We start from the raw sequence: 16294 nt of genomic DNA, 5'->3' as shown, positions 1-16294 counted from the left end.
CCTATTACTGCCAGGTGTGTTGGAATGTTAGAACCATGAATATCTGGTCTTCTTTACAATTTCAAGTTTGGTGACAAAACACACTAACTGACAGTATTCCTGAGAAAGACATACTCCGATTTATGATTACTGGGTCAAAACATCGATTTCAAAAAAGCAGATTGTTCCAAAAATTAAACTGTGAAAGTCACATGTAAGTAGGTTTCTATTTTGTGACTTCCTACTAGCTAATTTTTGAGATTCGTTATTAGGAAATCCCAAACACCTATGTACTAAAATGTCCATGACACATTTAGCGGTTCTTAATGGGGTCGCAATTGGCCTACCTCACTAATATTCATGAGGTAGGTTGTAATTTGCGACCCACTGGGACGTTTTTTTTTTTAAATGCAGCCCATTTTCCTTAAAGGAAAACTGGATGCGTTTCCAAAAAGAAAAAGAAAACGTTTCAGTTTAATTTCTTAAGAGTAGGCAATGGTCCATCGGGACCACTACCTGCTCTTAAACGTTTTCACAAGCATTCACAAAAGGAAAGGGGTCCCCTTGAGACCCCACCCCTTTGTGAATTTGTTAGCAAATAGGTGGTACATGTGAATGTTTTGCAACTGCATTTCAGTCGCAAAATAGCACTATGAGTCGCTATTAGGAAGGGACGCCCTTAAAATGTCCCTTCCTAATATTGAATCGCTAACCCATTTTGCGATTCGGTATTAGGTTATTGAATCGCAAAATGAGTATGATACATAGGAAATTGCATTTTTCCAGTCGCAAACGCCCTGATTTTGCAAACCAGGCCGTTTGCGACCGGAAAAAACCTAGGTGCACGTGGCCCATAGTGTGGCAACATCAAAGTATTCAGCCTTTTGTATTTTATGCACAATACACTCTCAACTGAATGCAGTTTGCTTTTCCTCCTCTATTATGATCTTACCTATGTTCAGAATGCCTGCATTCTGTGATGCTATTTTATGTTGCAATTCATTGAGCACTCTGAAGTCATCATACTCCAAGCGTGCACTATACAAAACTCTATATAAAAAAAATCAAAACGGCTGGTCTGCTGTGCCTCATGATATATGCTTTGAAGGTTCCTTTCTCAGATTTCCTGAAAGTAATCTGTCATGACTAGACCCTTAAAATAATCTATAAATTGGTTGGAAACTATGATACATTCATGATGCATGGATTAAAGACGTTTAAGCAGATTCCACATTTAAATGCAAGACGAGACACATTAAGTATAACTCAGTTACAGTGTTCACTGGATTTATTCAATCTTAATGAGATGCTTTTACCTTTAATAATATGGATACCAGCTAAGCCATTAAGTGCGCAAACCAGCTGCCGATGGGCTTCTTCACATTCTGTTCGACATTTCTTCTGAAGTGATGTTAGTAGTTCCTCCATGGTCATGGTACTGCACGAATAATAAATAGCAACTTAAATTCCATGAGATTTATAAAATCTGGAACTTCAAAATGTAGGGAAAAAACACGAAAATTCACTGGCTACTATTGTGTTCACCGTTTGAAAAGATTAATGAACGAGTTACTTACCTTTGGTAATGCTTTTTCTGGTAGAGACTCTATATAACTGCAGATTCCTCACCTTAGAATATTTCTTAGGCGTCAGAATGGATCTGGAAAATCTTGAGCAGTACCTCTGCGCTTCAGTAGGTGAAGTCTTTCGACTCTTTGCCAGAAGTGACGGCGCAGTACCCCTACAGGCACCACTCCGGGGCACTGACATCAGTATCTTTCATGACAAGTTATGTGCCAAAAACACGGAGCCATGTAAAAACCAATGTACTGTTTAAACCAGCATGCAGTGTCTACAGGATCTTTCGGGTGAAGAGTCCAGTTCGCAGATAGGGAGGATAGGAAGGTCAGTAGAATCTGCACTTAGATACAGTCTCTACCAGAAAAAGCATAGGACATTTACAGAAGGTGAGTAATTTGTTCATTTGATGGGCACTTTTAACCAAAGATTCCTCACCTCAGAATAGATATCCAAGCAATACCTCCCTGGAGGCAAGACTGCAATCTGGCTTAGACCAAAAGGTCCTCGAGGACCGAACACACAAAATGCCCATCACGACAGACCTGAATGTTCAAGCAGTAGTGCTTCATGAACATATGGAGGAATGTCCACGTGGCAACCTGGCAGGAATGTCCACGTGGCAACCTGGCAGATATTTGGGGCAGGAACCCAGCACACTAACGCAGTAGTACCTGCCTGGTGGAGTGAGCCTGCAAGCCCTCAGGTTTGCTTCTTCACCAGTGCATAGAATTTTTTTTCCCATCGGGAGATGGTCAGATTCTGCACAGCTTTTCGCTTCTTCACTCCGGTGAACCCAATAAATAGTTGATCATTCACCTGATCATCTTTGGTGTGAATAATACAGAAGGAGAGAACTCTCCTAGGGTCCAAATGAAGGACTTTCTTCTCCTCCTTTATAAGATGAGGTGGAGCATAGAAAGCAGGCAGAGTAAGGCTCTGCCTAACAAGAAACAGGGTAACCACCTTCAGGAGAAAATAGGGATGTATCCAAAGGATCAGTATGTTAGGGAAGACGTTGGTATATGGCGGATGCACCAACAGAGCCTGAAGCTCACAGAAACTCCTGCCAGCTGTAATGGCCACTAGGAAAACCATTTTGATTGTCAAGAGCTGCAGAAAATAGCTATGTAAGGGATGAAAGAGAGAACACATGATGTATGTAAGGACCAAGTTAAGGTCCAAACGTGCCACCAGCAAGAGAGTAGGCAGGAATAAATGTAATACTTTAAAAACCCGAGTCACAACTGATGATTTGAAGACAGACGGTGTATCTCGCAGCCAGGGAAAAGCCAAAAAAGCAGACCATAATCCTTAACAATGCCCAAGGCAAGGCCTTCCTGGGCTAAAGATAGAACAAACGGCAAAACCTCAGACAGAGGTGCAGATAGGGGTCCACATTACCTGAGCAATACCAAGGCACAAACGTATCCCAAAAGCAGCCTTAGACTGTTTTAGTGGATAAACAACTGGCTGCCAAGATGACTTTGCAAACTTCAGGAGGGGGATCGAAAATGCTCAGTTTTCACTGCTCAATCTCCAGGCGTGAAGGTGGAGTGTGCGCAGATTGCGGTGCAGGAGCCTGCCCAGTTGCTGCAACAGGAGAACCTCTCGAAGGGGCAGACTGACCAGAGGACAGATGCGCATGCTCAAGAGTTTGAAATAACATACTCTCCATGCCCAATCCAGAGCTACTAGGATGACTTGGGCTCGGTCGGTCCTGATATTCTTAAGTACTCTAGGCAGGAGTGGTTCTGGGAGAAAGACCTACAGGAGTCCAGAGTTCCCCCTCAAGGCAGAATGAGTCTCCAAACGATAACCGATTTGGAAACTCCAGCGCACAGAATTACTGACATTACGCATTCTCAGCAGTGGCAAAACATCAAGCCAAGGACCTCCTTCAGCCTCAAAAGAGACTTTGCACCATCTCTGGATGTAGATGCTATTTGCGATCCACGAGATAACAACAACTGAGTTTGTCCGTCTTGATCTTCAGAGATCCCACAAGGTGCTGCACAACCAGGAAAATATCCAGGCTCCCCAGCCAAATCCAGTGGCACAGAACCTCATGACACAGAGTCCACGACACCGTGCGGCACTGTTTGTTGCAATACTACATGGTGGTGGTAGTGTCGTCATTGAAAACCTGAACCAGCTGTTCCTTGATAGACCGAAGAAAGGCTTTCAGTGCCAAGCAAATAGCCCTAAACTCTAACAGTGTAATGCCAAGCTGAAACTCTACCTGAGACCAGAGTCCTTTACTCTCAACCCATCACAGGTGGTCGTCCCCCTCCCAGGAGTGACACGTCGGTCACCACTGTAATCTCTGGGTGAAGAAGGAAGAAGAGTCTGCCTCCAAGCCAACCGCAATCTGTCAGCCACCACTGCAGATCTTTCACAGTTTCCTCAGATATCTAGACCAGATTGGAAAGGTTCCCCTGATGCTGCGCGCACTGGGACTTCAGATCCCAAACTAGAGCCCACATTTGCAATAGCAAACAAAACAGGTGATGGACAGAATGTGGATCAATGTCACACATTCACCCCAGTCCGAAGATCTGGGCCCAAATCCATCGTTTTTTTGCACTCCAAACCACCCTGGGTTTGACAATGGCGATATGCAAATCAGCTCTGACCCTGTGCCCCATGGGAACAGTCCAGTCCGAACTACAAAAGCCATGTCCGCCCTAGGTGCGCTGGGGATGTGGAGTGCAAAAAAAACGATGGATTTGGGCCCAGATCTTCGGACTTGGGTGAATGTGTGACATTGATCCACATTCGGTCCATCACCTGTTTTGTTTGCAAATTCCGCCCTAAGTGCGCTGGGGATGCTCAGACGTGGGTCCCAGGCACTCCACACCACTGGAGTCAAGCTAGCCGGGCTGATGAGGTGTTACCTCGAAACCGGTCCGGTCCTCGGATGCTTGATTCCGTTCTGGGAAGGACATGGCTTTTGTAGTTCGGACTGGACTGTTCCCATGGGGCACAGGGTCAGAGCTGATTTGCATATCGCCATTGTCTAACCCAGGGTGGTGTGGAGTGCAAAAAAACGATGGATTTGGGCCCAGATCTTCGGACTGGGGTGAATGTGTGACATTGATCCACATTCGGTCCATCACCTGTTTTGTTTGCAAATTCCGCCCTAAGTGCGCTGGGGATGCTCAGACGTGGGTCCCAGGCACTCCACACCACTGGAGTCAAGCTAGCCGGGCTGATGAGAGGTGTTACCTCGAAACCGGTCCGGTCCTCGGATGCTTGATTCCGTTCTGGGAAGGACATGGCTTTTGTAGTTCGGACTGGACTGTTCCCATGGGGCACAGGGTCAGAGCTGATTTGCATATCGCCATTGTCTAACCCAGGGTGGTGTGGAGTGCAAAAAAACGATGGATTTGGGCCCAGATCTTCGGACTGGGGTGAATGTGTGACATTGATCCACATTCGGTCCATCACCTGTTTTGTTAGCAAATTCCGCCCTAAGTGCGCTGGGGATGCTCAGACGTGGGTCCCAGGCACTCCACACCATTGGAGTCAAGCTAGCCGGGCTGATGAGGTGTTACCTCGAAACCGGTCCGGTCCTCGGATGCTTGATTCCGATCTGGGAAGGACATGGCTTTTGTAGTTCGGACTGGACTGTTCCCATGGGGCACAGGGTCAGAGCTGATTTGCATATCGCCATTGTCTAACCCAGGGTGGTGTGGAGTGCAAAAAAACGATGGATTTGGGCCCAGATCTTCGGACTGGGGTGAATGTGTGACATTGATCCACATTCGGTCCATCACCTGTTTTGTTTGCAAATTCCGCCCTAAGTGCGCTGGGGATGCTCAGACGTGGGTCCCAGGCACTCCACACCACTGGAGTCAAGCTAGCCGGGCTGATGAGGTGTTACCTCGAAACCGGTCCGGTCCTCGGATGCTTGATTCCGTTCTGGGAAGGACATGGCTTTTGTAGTTCGGACTGGACTGTTCCCATGGGGCACAGGGTCAGAGCTGATTTGCATATCACCATTGTCTAACCCAGGGTGGTGTGGAGTGCAAAAAAACGATGGATTTGGGCCCAGACCTTCGGACTGGGGTGAATGTATGACATTGATCCACATTCGGTCCATCACCTGTTTTGTTTGCAAATTCCGCCCTAAGTGCGCTGGGGATGCTCAGACGTGGGTCCCAGGCACTCCACACCACTGGAGTCAAGCTAGCCGGGCTGATGAGGTGTTACCTCGAAACCGGTCTGGTCCTCGGATGCTTGATTCCGTTCTGGGAAGGACATGGCTTTTGTAGTTCGGACTGGACTGTTCCCATGGGGCACAGGGTCAGAGCTGATTTGCATATCGCCATTGTCTAACCCAGGGTGGTGTGGAGTGCAAAAAAACGATGGATTTGGGCCCAGATCTTCGGACTGGGGTGAATGTGTGACATTGATCCACATTCGGTCCATCACCTGTTTTGTTTGCACATTTGCAATAGGGCATGTTTTGCAAGCATGATGAAGGGGGCAATAAGACACAGCAGCCTCAGAGTCACTCTCACCATCTGAGAGAGAGCCAGGTGTGATTTCAGCATGTTGATAGTGAACCCCAGCGAATGCAGAGGGTTTACTCTAGTTTGGAGGTGGGTGAGGACTGACTAGGGCAAGCCTGCCTTCAACAGTCAGTAGTCGAAGGAGGGGGAGACAGGAACCAATGGCCTCTGCAGATGTGCTGCAAACACTGCCATCACTCTGTGAACAACTATGGCCAAATGGGTGCTCAGCCAATTGGATTGCTTGTGACTCACCATGAATCCAAGTAGCACCGGTAGGACAGGATATGTAAATACAAGTCCTACAGGTTCAGCGCTACCATTCAGTCTCCAGGATCTTGGGCAGACCGAACCTGAACCAACGTTCGCATGTTGAATTTCTCTTTCCTCAAAAGGAAGTTGAGAGAGCGCAGATATAGTACAGGGCAGAGGCCTCCATCCATTTTCGGCACCAGAAAGTAACAGGATTAACAACCATGCCTTAGTGCAGGCACCACCCTCTAGATGGCTTCTTAGGCTAAAAGAGCCAGCACTTCCTGACGGAGTAAGGAGAAATGATCCTTCATCAGCTGTTCTTGGGATGGTGGCAGAGGTGGAGGTCTTTCCACAAATAGAAGGGCCTACACCTTCTGGATGAGTTGGAGCACCCACTTGTCGAATGTATCTGCCAACCATTGGGCGAGGTGGTGCCTGATCCTGCCACTAGCTGTTCTAGATGAAGGGCACACTAAAGAGTTTTGGAAACAGCTGCAGCCGGAGGGGCAGGGGACTCGGTAGCATGCTGGGAGTGGCTCCTGCGTCCTCTTTGGGCTCAGTGGCCTCTTTCTCAAAAGAACTGGACAGGCTGCTAGACCGTGTACGGCTGGTATTACGGATGCCCAAAATTGCCTTTTCCATGTCAGGGGCAAAACGACAGGCTGTTGCATCGGGTTGATAGAGAGAGCCCAAGGGATCTGCCAGTAAGCCTGCTATTGCAAAAGTGCTTGAGTGCCGCATCAGCTTTGTCACCAAAAAGGCAGGAGCCATCAAAGGGCATGTCGATCAGTGATGACTGAACAGTCCCCGAGAACAGAGTGGACCATAACCAGGAGTGGCAACACAGCGCCACAATAAAAGTCATTGCTCTATGCTGGGAGTATATGGTAACCTGTTCGCACAGGATGGAAACTTTGCTGCATCCCTGCTATCCACCAAAGCTTGGTTGAGGATGGTGCCACCCTCGTTAGACAGCCGGGGAAGCAGCTGCGACACAGAGACCCAGAAAGCATGGTAATATCAGCCAAGAGGCAAATGGTATTTTTTTTTTTTTTTTTTTTTTTTTTTTTTGGTGTAAGAACTTTATTGCACTTTTTTTATCACACATAGGTCAAATCGTTAATCTCCCATGTTGCGGTCGCCTACAACCACATCGGGCCGGCACCTCGCATCCATGGTTACGAGCAACTGTTCCAGAACTACACAGCCCATCAGCCGACATCCAGCGGACCGGCGGCGCATTAGTAGATAGAAATCCGTCGCGCGGCAGTGCTATGGTCGCTTTCTTATACATCAATAATCTTACATTTTCTCGGTTTTTTGTACATGTAACTGAAACTTAACTGAACTTTACAGTCCCCAACTCGTATTACTACCTCTGCAACCCTCCCTCTGCATCACAGCATCCTCCCCCCCATGAGCCTGCACAGTACAACCATTTGTCTCATGTTGTCTTCAACGTACGTTTATTCAATCAACTTCTGCTTCTGAATTTGCTGTGCCATGTGCCAGTAAGTAGTCACGCAGGTATCCCCAATAATCCTTGGGCCTAGAGCCGATCGGCAGCTCCTCCTCATACGTGTTGAGCGTGTCTCGGCAGTACACCATGTCCTCAATCCAGCGTTGCACCCCTGGTGCCCTTTTACTATTCCAGTGGATTGACACCCGTCTTTTAGCTAACAGTAGTGCGACCGCACAGAATTTACGCTTCAATGCTCTCAGGTGTGGAGTGATGCCCAATAGGCAGATTTTTGCATCACAGGACATGTTAATCCCCAGCATTTCATTCAAAACCTGCACAACTTGTTCCCAATAACCCGCCACCCTTCTACAATGCCATGCCAGATGCATGAAGTCAGCTCCCGCCTGGTTACACCTGCAGCAATTGGAGTCCTCTCGTAAGCCGTATTTGTGTAGTCTTTGTGGGGTGTGGTAGACCTGATGCAGATACTTATAATGTATTATTTTCAGGTTCCCGTTAGGGGTGAGCATGCCCGTAAGCATGCATGCGGAGTCCCATTCCACCTCCGTCAGAGGCTCTGCAAGCCCAGCGTTCCACCTGTCCCTGGCCTTGTGTGTTGTGTTTCCCACTGCCCCTTGCGCACTTGCATAGAGTTTAGATACCATATGAGATGCCTTGGGTGTGGTCAGGAGTAGGTGTAAGGGTGCAAGGGTAGGCGGCTCTTCTGGATATGACGGGTAGTGTTCACGTATAGCTCTATGTAGCCTAAAGAAGTTGAAAGTGAACAGTTGAGACGGGTTTGTGATGTAATGTAATTTATCGAGTGTCTGAAACGTTCCATCCCTGTATAGGTCCCCCAGTGTGTCTATTCCGGCCCGCCGGAACAGCTCCATTCCCACCTGTTCCTGTGTCACCGAGAGGGCAGGGTGGTGTGCCAGTGGGAGAGTGGGTGCGTACAGCGGTAAACAGTTTGCCTCTTTGCCTAGGAGCCTCCATGCTTCAACTGTCGCATCGACTGTGTTAATGTCACGTTCATGTAGTCTGGTGCGTTTGTGCGTGAGTATACTAGTCAGAGGGATCGGGTCAGTGTCCCCCGCTTCTATCGCTACGTGTGTCAGAAAGGGCACTTCATGATACCAGAAGTGTGCGTATTGTGCCTGCGCGCATAAATAATAGAGATAGAAGTCTGGCACCTTGAACCCTCCCTTTGCGTAAGGCAAGGTCATGGTACGGAGGTCCATCCTCGCTTGCTTGCCCGCCCATAGCAGGTTGAGCACAAGCTTCTTGACGTTACGGAAGACCGCCGCGGGAGGTTTTATGGGGATGTTGTTGAATAGATAAAGAAATTTCGGTAAGAGCACCATTTTCACTATCGCTGCCCTGTCCACCAATGAGAGAGGAAGTCTGTTCCACTTTTTAATTTTGTCCTCCAGGGCTGCAATCGTCCGCCCATAATTGGTCCTGACAACTACCTCTTGGTCTCTGTGAAACCATATACCCAGATATTTTGTGGGTTCCTCCTGCCATTCCAACGGATAGTCCAGGGGAGTTGGATGCGTGCTGTCTGTTAGCGCCAGTATCAGGGATTTATCCCAGTTGATTTGTAAGCCGGCCTGGTGACCAAACTTGATATATTCCCGCAGGAGAGGATTTAGGTGTTGTTCCGGATTTTTGACATATAGCACCATGTCGTCCGCGTATAGTGAAATGTGTATGGGACGGGAGGGCATTTGAATCGCTGAGTGATGATAGTGCTGTCGAATTTTGCAGGCCAGAGGTTCCAGCACCAAAGCAAAAAGCATTGGGGAAAGGGGGCAACCCTGTCTAGTGCCTCTGCAGATAGGTATGGGCTCCGATATGTATCGGTTGACTCTGATGCGTGCCGTCAAGTTTGTGTAGAGCATCGTTATCCATCCCTGAAATATCCATGGGAATCCCATGCGCACCAGCACCGCGTGGATAAATGGCCAGCCAATGGTGTCAAACGCCTTAGCAGCGTCTAATAGCACAGCCACTGCCTTCGTCTCTGGCTCCAGATAGTGCGCTAACGCGAACAGTGTGCGGGTGTTGTGTGAGGTGGCCCTGTCTGGGATGAATCCCGACTGATCCGGTCGGATTAACATTGGCATGAGGGGCTTTAGCCTGTCTGCCAGCAGACTAGCTATTATTTTGGTGTCTACATTTAACAAGGACAGCGGACGGTAGGAGTCACACTTATCTGCGTCCTTGCCGGGCTTCAGCAATGTGATGAGCAGGGCTTCCCTAAGAGACGCCGGCAGTGTCTGGGCTTCATGTGCCGCCCCATACATTCGTACTAAGTGAGGTGCAAGTGTGTCAGCGTATGCTTTATAAAATTCCGCTACAAATCCGTCGGGCCCAGGTGCTTTGTTGTTAGGTAAGCGTTTAATGGTGTCAGTGACTTCCTCTATTGTGATCGGGCGCTCTAGGTACTTTCTATGGCCGTCTGCTAACCATGCCATCTCAATGTCCTCCATATATTTCAATAGATCAGCCTGCGAAGGTGAGGGGTGTGATTCATATAGCGTACCATATGTGTTCATAAATGCACTTAGTATGTCTTTAGTGTCTGTGATCACCTCCCCGGTGCTGGTGGTGATATGTGTGACATTTTGTGGCGTTCTGCCTGCGCATATCTTGGCGGCCAGCTCCCTGCCCGGTCTACCCCCTTCGCCATATCTCCTCGCGGTAACTCGCTTGGTCACATAGTTCACTTCGTCTGCCGCAAAGCTAGCATGTTCCGTTAATAGCACTTGGATATCCCCCAAGAGTGTAGTATCTCCTGTTTGTGTGTATGCCTGCTCGAGAGTTTGAATGGCTTGCTCACGCGTGCGTATTTGGTGCCTGATGTCTTTCAGGATACCTGACGCTGTACTGAGGCAGACTCCCCGGATGGTAGCCTTGAAGGCTTCCCATAGCAAGCCTGGGTCCTCTGTCGTCGGTGCATTGATGTCAAAGTATTCCTTTATAGCGTTGTGTATGGTGTCGACAAACACTGGGTCTTTTAATGCTGACGCTTGGAAGCGCCAGGTGAAGGGAGGCGGGTCGTAGTGTGGGATGTCTAATTCTAACAGTACCGGACTGTGATCCGAGAGTGTGCGTGGCAAGTGCTCAACATTCGATACCCATGAGAGTATATCTTGAGTGCCCAGCCAGTAGTCGATCCTGGACCAACTATTGTTCGCCGCATTTATGTGTGTTGCTGCTGTCGCCCCTGGGTTACGAACTCTCCAGAAGTCGACCAAATTAAGGTCCTCCATAGCTTCCCCCACCATTGTCCTAGCGTTCCCATGCTGTTCCGATGTGTGTGCTGCTCTATCTAGTGCGTCTTGCATCGTGACATTGAAATCCCCTCCCCACAGTATATGAGGCATTGCCATGTTTGCGATGTTGTGCCATACTTTGCTGTAAAACCCCGGGTCATCCACATTAGGGCCATAAGTGTTCACCAGTAGGATCTGTTGGCGCCTAAGTCTGCCAGCCAGCAGCACGCATCGCCCAGCAGTGTCTCTTTGTACGTCGGTAACTTCTAGGCCTGTACCCTTCCTGATTAATATGCTAACGCCCCTGGAATACGTCGAGTAGCTAGAGTGGACTACCGTTTCAGCCCAACGTGCCCCCAGTGTTGAGGTGCCATCCCGCTCTAGGTGCGTTTCCTGTAAAAAAACAATGTTAATGTGCAGTCTATCAAAATATGCAAATAGCCGCCTGATCTTTTTCGGGTTGCCTAGCCCCCTCACATTCCAAGTGACCAGTTTTAGCGTGTCCCTACGCGACATGTATACGTATAAGGTGATAAATTAACCACAGCATAACATGCAGAATAGACAATGTTGTTCGCTTACTATGTACATTATTCATTGAACTGTGCGCCTCAAAGGAGTTCGCCATGCTTCTCAGACACAGAGGTTGCAGTTTATTAGGTCCTGGTTGTCTCAATCCCCCCCCACCCACTTTAGCGCCCAAACTTTGCCAAAGCCATCCCTGAGTGAACTTCAACTTGAACAGTAACGTCTTCATCCAACTTAGTTCGGGGTACACCCTCCTGGGGGTGTCACCAGGTTCACACATCTCCATCCACATAATGGATGTGGACGGTCGCATATGCGCTGTACTAGTGAATAACTTGCGTGCGATGTCCTCCAACCCCGTTTCCCCCCCAACACATCTGGTATCACTCAATTGTCAATTTTCCATTACGCTGTCCTCTCCTTTGTCCCCAGATTCAGCTCGAACTAGAGGTGACACTAATCAAAGTACGCAGTGCCTCCCGCTCAGTTAGAGGTCAAGTTATGAGGCCGGTCAGGGTCTCGGCCACCCACCCATTGCCACTCGGTCAGTGGCCTGCCCATCCCGCCTGCAATCGCACTGCGTATACTCACATCCGGATCAGCACCTCCGCGGCAACACATAATCGGAGCCAGTACTCACTGCAAGTCTGTAAGTGCTTTTCCGGTCCAATTGCCGCCACCCATTTTGCTTTCACGGTCTGTGTGATTGTCTATAAGTGTCCGTGCATAGAAAAATCCTTGTCACGGTCATGCAGGACCAAACTTGTCGCCGGCTTGGTAATGGTTCGACTCGCTCATTCCACATCACTTGTCGGTTCAGTTCGGTCATGTTGTTTCCTCCGCTTTACTTGTTGTTTGACGAAGTCTTGTGCCGCCTGCACCGTTGGCAGTATGACAGGTTTCCCGCCTGTGAGGACTTTGAGTTTCGCCGGATACAGCATGGCATATTCCATGCCCAGTTCTCTCAGCTTTTTCTTGACAGGGGCAAATTCTTTTCGAGCTTGCTGTACCGCCATGGTGTGGTCTGGGTAGAACTCTAGCGTGTTCCCCTGATGCGTAATTTTCCCCAGCTCTCTCGCCAGCCGTAGGACCGTGTCTCTGTCCCTGTAATTAAGCAGACGTGCTATGATCATTCGCGGGGCGGCTCCGGGTTTTGGCACCGGGGCCAGCGACCGGTGCGCACGTTCCACTAGGAACACTGGAGATAGATGTTCAGCTCCAAATAGTTCTTTGAGTAGGGTTTCTATGTAGGTCTCCATTTTCCCCGTGTTTGTGGATTCCGGAAGGCCCGAAATCCGAACGTTGTTCCTCCTGGACCTAGCTTCCTGGTCTTCCACCCTAGCTCGCAGGACCTCCACTGTTTTCTCCAGGGCTCCGCATGTTTTGGCTGTGGTGCTCTGTACATCCTCAAGCTTCGAAATCCGCTGTTCTGCTTCCGTAAGGCGCCCGTCGTGCTGTTCAATTTTTGCCGCCATGCTGTCGACCCTCTGCACCACGTTATCAAGCTTGCCGTTCATCTCCTGTAAACTCTGCTGTATCGCCTTCAGCACTGCCTCCATGCCCGTGTTTTCCGGTGTTTCCCGGCCCCCCTCCATCTCCGAGTCTGCTGTTTTATTGCTGCCTTGGTTCCGCTTCTCGAATTGGAGCTTGGATTGGTTCCGGTCGGGCTTCCCCATTTCGAGATGTCGTTTCGACTGGTGTCGCTCCGCTGTGGCAGGGCTGCAGCTTGATGGTGTGCTCGTATTTGGACCGGCACAAGTCGCTGTTGCCGCAGTCCCCCCGCTCTCAGGCTCGTTCAGTTGTGGTCAGGCCCCATGTGAGGTCTCCCTCTGGGCCGGTCGTAGTTGGGGCACTGCGGGGGTTCACATCCACAGTCCCCTCTGCTTGCTAGGTCGCCCGAGCTTTCAGTGTGGCAAGCGTGTGTTTTCTCCTTTTGTTTTTTTTTTTTTTTCCTTTTAGTCCCCCTTGCATGCAGCGCCTTGTTAGAGATAGCGCTTGTGAAGGTTAGGTGCCTCTGCACGTTGCATATGACTCCTGCCGGCAGCAGAGGCGTGCTCGGTACTCACTGTGTGTCCTCGCTGGTCGAGCGCTCCACAGGCGCCTACCGCTGATGAGTATTCAAATGCTTCGTCTCTCCCTCATGTGCGAGTGGCACCGCTGGTCTTCGAGGGGCTCCGACCGGCCCGATCGACCGTTGCCGCCGCCAGTGTCGTGCGTTCCACGGGCGCCGCCATCTTGCCCACAGTGGAACGCACGCCGATTCGGAGTTGCGGTAAGTTCTGGGGACCTGCGGGGGCCTCACCGAGCCCCAGGTGTTGTTAGACAGCCACACACCAAGCCGCGCCGAGTGTCAGCTTCAGTCCGGACGCGCTAGGTGCTGGCAATCGCTCCGGGTCCCTGAGCCTCCGGAGCGGCCATTTTGAGCGGCGTCCGCGAGGGCTCCGGTTTTTCAGCCGTTTCGTCTACTTCTCGCACAGTGGGCCGTGTCGCCGTGTCAGGAGAGGTCGGCCCCACATTCCGACGCACAAATCCCTGCTCAGCGCTTGTGTTGGTGGGGTTTTAGGGGGTCAGAGGTCGTTAGAAGCGCGACCGCCCGGCGGAGCTGACTCGCTAGCCAGCCATACCGCAGTGCGCCCTCTAGCGCCCCCAAGAGGCAAATGGTATTTGCCAACCACAATGCAAGGATGGTGGAAGAACTTATAAGCTTCCCAAAGGTTCAGCCTCTTAGATTCCCTATCCAGTGGGGTGGTAGGGAACAAGCTACGGTTGACCTTCACTGTTGAGACCTGCTCCACCAGGTTCGCAGGGGAGGGTTGCTGGTAGAGGAATGCTGGGTCAACCGGGACACAATGGTGTCGGGGGTCATTCATTTGCAGCACAGGTGCCCCTGTACAAGGTTTCACCCAAGTTCCCAGGAGCACACTGGTGAGGGCTTCATTAAATAGGGTTAAGTATCAATAGGGTAATCCGAAATACTACAGGACCCGGGTAAAACTCCAGTACAGTAAAATAGTGGTCACAGTTGCGTCAATTTTAAGAGAGAAGAAATAAGAGCATTCACTGTTTAACATTCATGTATCTGCAACAAATGCAATGTATTTGTCAACACATCAACTGATTATTGTAAACATCATAATCATTTATATACTTGAGATAAAGGTGCTCAGGATAAAGAGAGAATGAAGTGCTCAGGGGAAAAGGTGCGTTGGAGCAGGTAATAGAAAAAGGAGAGGCAATTTGTCATATATACATTATACTACACAGTGAGACCTGAACCAGCCTGTAACAGGCTAACTATCACATGCAAATGCATAGCATATTAGAGACCCTTATAACAGTCCTCAGTGTTTTGTCGTAGAAAAAAGTCAGCGTTTCGACCACTTCAGAAATTCTAGGTAAGTAAATACTTGGTGTGGGGTCTTAATCAGGACGGAGTGGGGAAGAACACTAGATCGTCAGACAGCGGGAAAAATCAGGCTCAAGGAATTCCATTGTATGAGCTCATTGAAGCTCTGCAATGAATTGCTCAGTCTAATTCCAGCTGTCGTTCTGTGTATCAACAGAGATGGGCCAAAAGTCACCCAAGTCGACCGGACGGTGGCATTCTCAAGGGACTGGCCAGTCATTCCTGATGCGAATGACAGATGGAGATTCATTCGGCTTTAAAGAGGATTCATTCCTTGTTATTTAATTGTTTGGCAGTCACTTGCAGTATCAACTGATGCGCACTGGATCACATCTCCAAAGTCACAGATGCCAGTGGTAGTTTGCGCCATGTGAAGCAGCTGCCTGCTATCACTGAAGACAAGTGCTATTGCTTCCTGTGTACTACAAATCTTATCACCCCATCAGCAAGTCTGAACCAAGCACATTTACATCAACCCTCTAGCTTGGCAAGTTATCTCCTGTGCATCAACAACCAGGTGGAACAACATACCACTGGAATTAATAGTGAGAAAGATTAATTTGGTGGGGTGGGGGTTAGGCAGGGAAGGGGATGGGGCACCACCGAAAGCAAGTGACAGCAGTCTCCCCATGTTATGCAAAATGAAAAAGTTATGGGTGCGCTTTTTAAATAACTGTTTCGTCTAGGCTGTGCCACAGGTTGCCAAGTGCCACACATTGGTTATCTTACCTGCTCAGTGAGGGAGGAGTAATGTGATGATAGCTAGTCACAGCAAGAAGTTTACAGTCACGCTTGTGGGCTTCGAGCTGTGCCACTATTCTTCTGTGTACAGACCAGGCGGGCATCTAAAGATCAGCTTGGCCCGCTGTGCCAGATGCCCATTTGCTCCCTGCCACTGCCAGGCTCACGGAGCACAGCAATTAGAGTGCTGGTGCTGCATGCTGCCAGTTTTTATAAGTGCTACCAGTGAAGAGCAACCAGTGCACTCCACACCAATGTCAGACAGGGGCGGTGGTGGACCCAGGCCACGAGGCTTAATAGGCAGAATAAATTAGCCTGTCCTGCTTCAGCTGGATTCCCTTTCAGGTCAGTGTGTGCAAGCTATTAAAGCATGTTGCGCACTTTTAGTTTCTCCGACGTGCACATATGTTCCCAGCCTGCCTCGCCCCCAGCTCACCCATCAGCTCACCATCAACCACATAAATAATCCAATTGGAATAATGACGCTCCTTAGTGAAAAGCAAGCGAGCACTGCTGACATCACTAATGTGATGCAGTCATCATGCCT

The 16294-nt window shown here is 49.4% G+C and overlaps 1 protein-coding gene across 1 annotated transcript in view; it reads right to left on the bottom strand.

Annotated features, from left to right (window-relative positions):
- Positions 1-16294, bottom strand: part of SHPRH (SNF2 histone linker PHD RING helicase) — a 759436-nt gene that overhangs the window by 300167 nt on the left and 442975 nt on the right. The window contains exon 14 of the mRNA XM_086927277.1: positions 1296-1417. Within this exon, the coding sequence (XP_086783403.1) occupies positions 1296-1417 (122 nt within the window). The remainder of the gene's footprint in view (positions 1-1295; positions 1418-16294) is intronic.

The sequence above is a fragment of the Lissotriton vulgaris genome, chromosome 6, assembly GCF_964263255.1.
Source record: "Lissotriton vulgaris chromosome 6, aLisVul1.2, whole genome shotgun sequence".
In the NCBI taxonomy this organism is placed as follows: Eukaryota; Metazoa; Chordata; class Amphibia; order Caudata; family Salamandridae; genus Lissotriton; species Lissotriton vulgaris.
The sequence above is the reverse complement of the archived record's forward strand: the minus strand, read 5'-3'. Positions and strand labels throughout refer to the sequence as shown.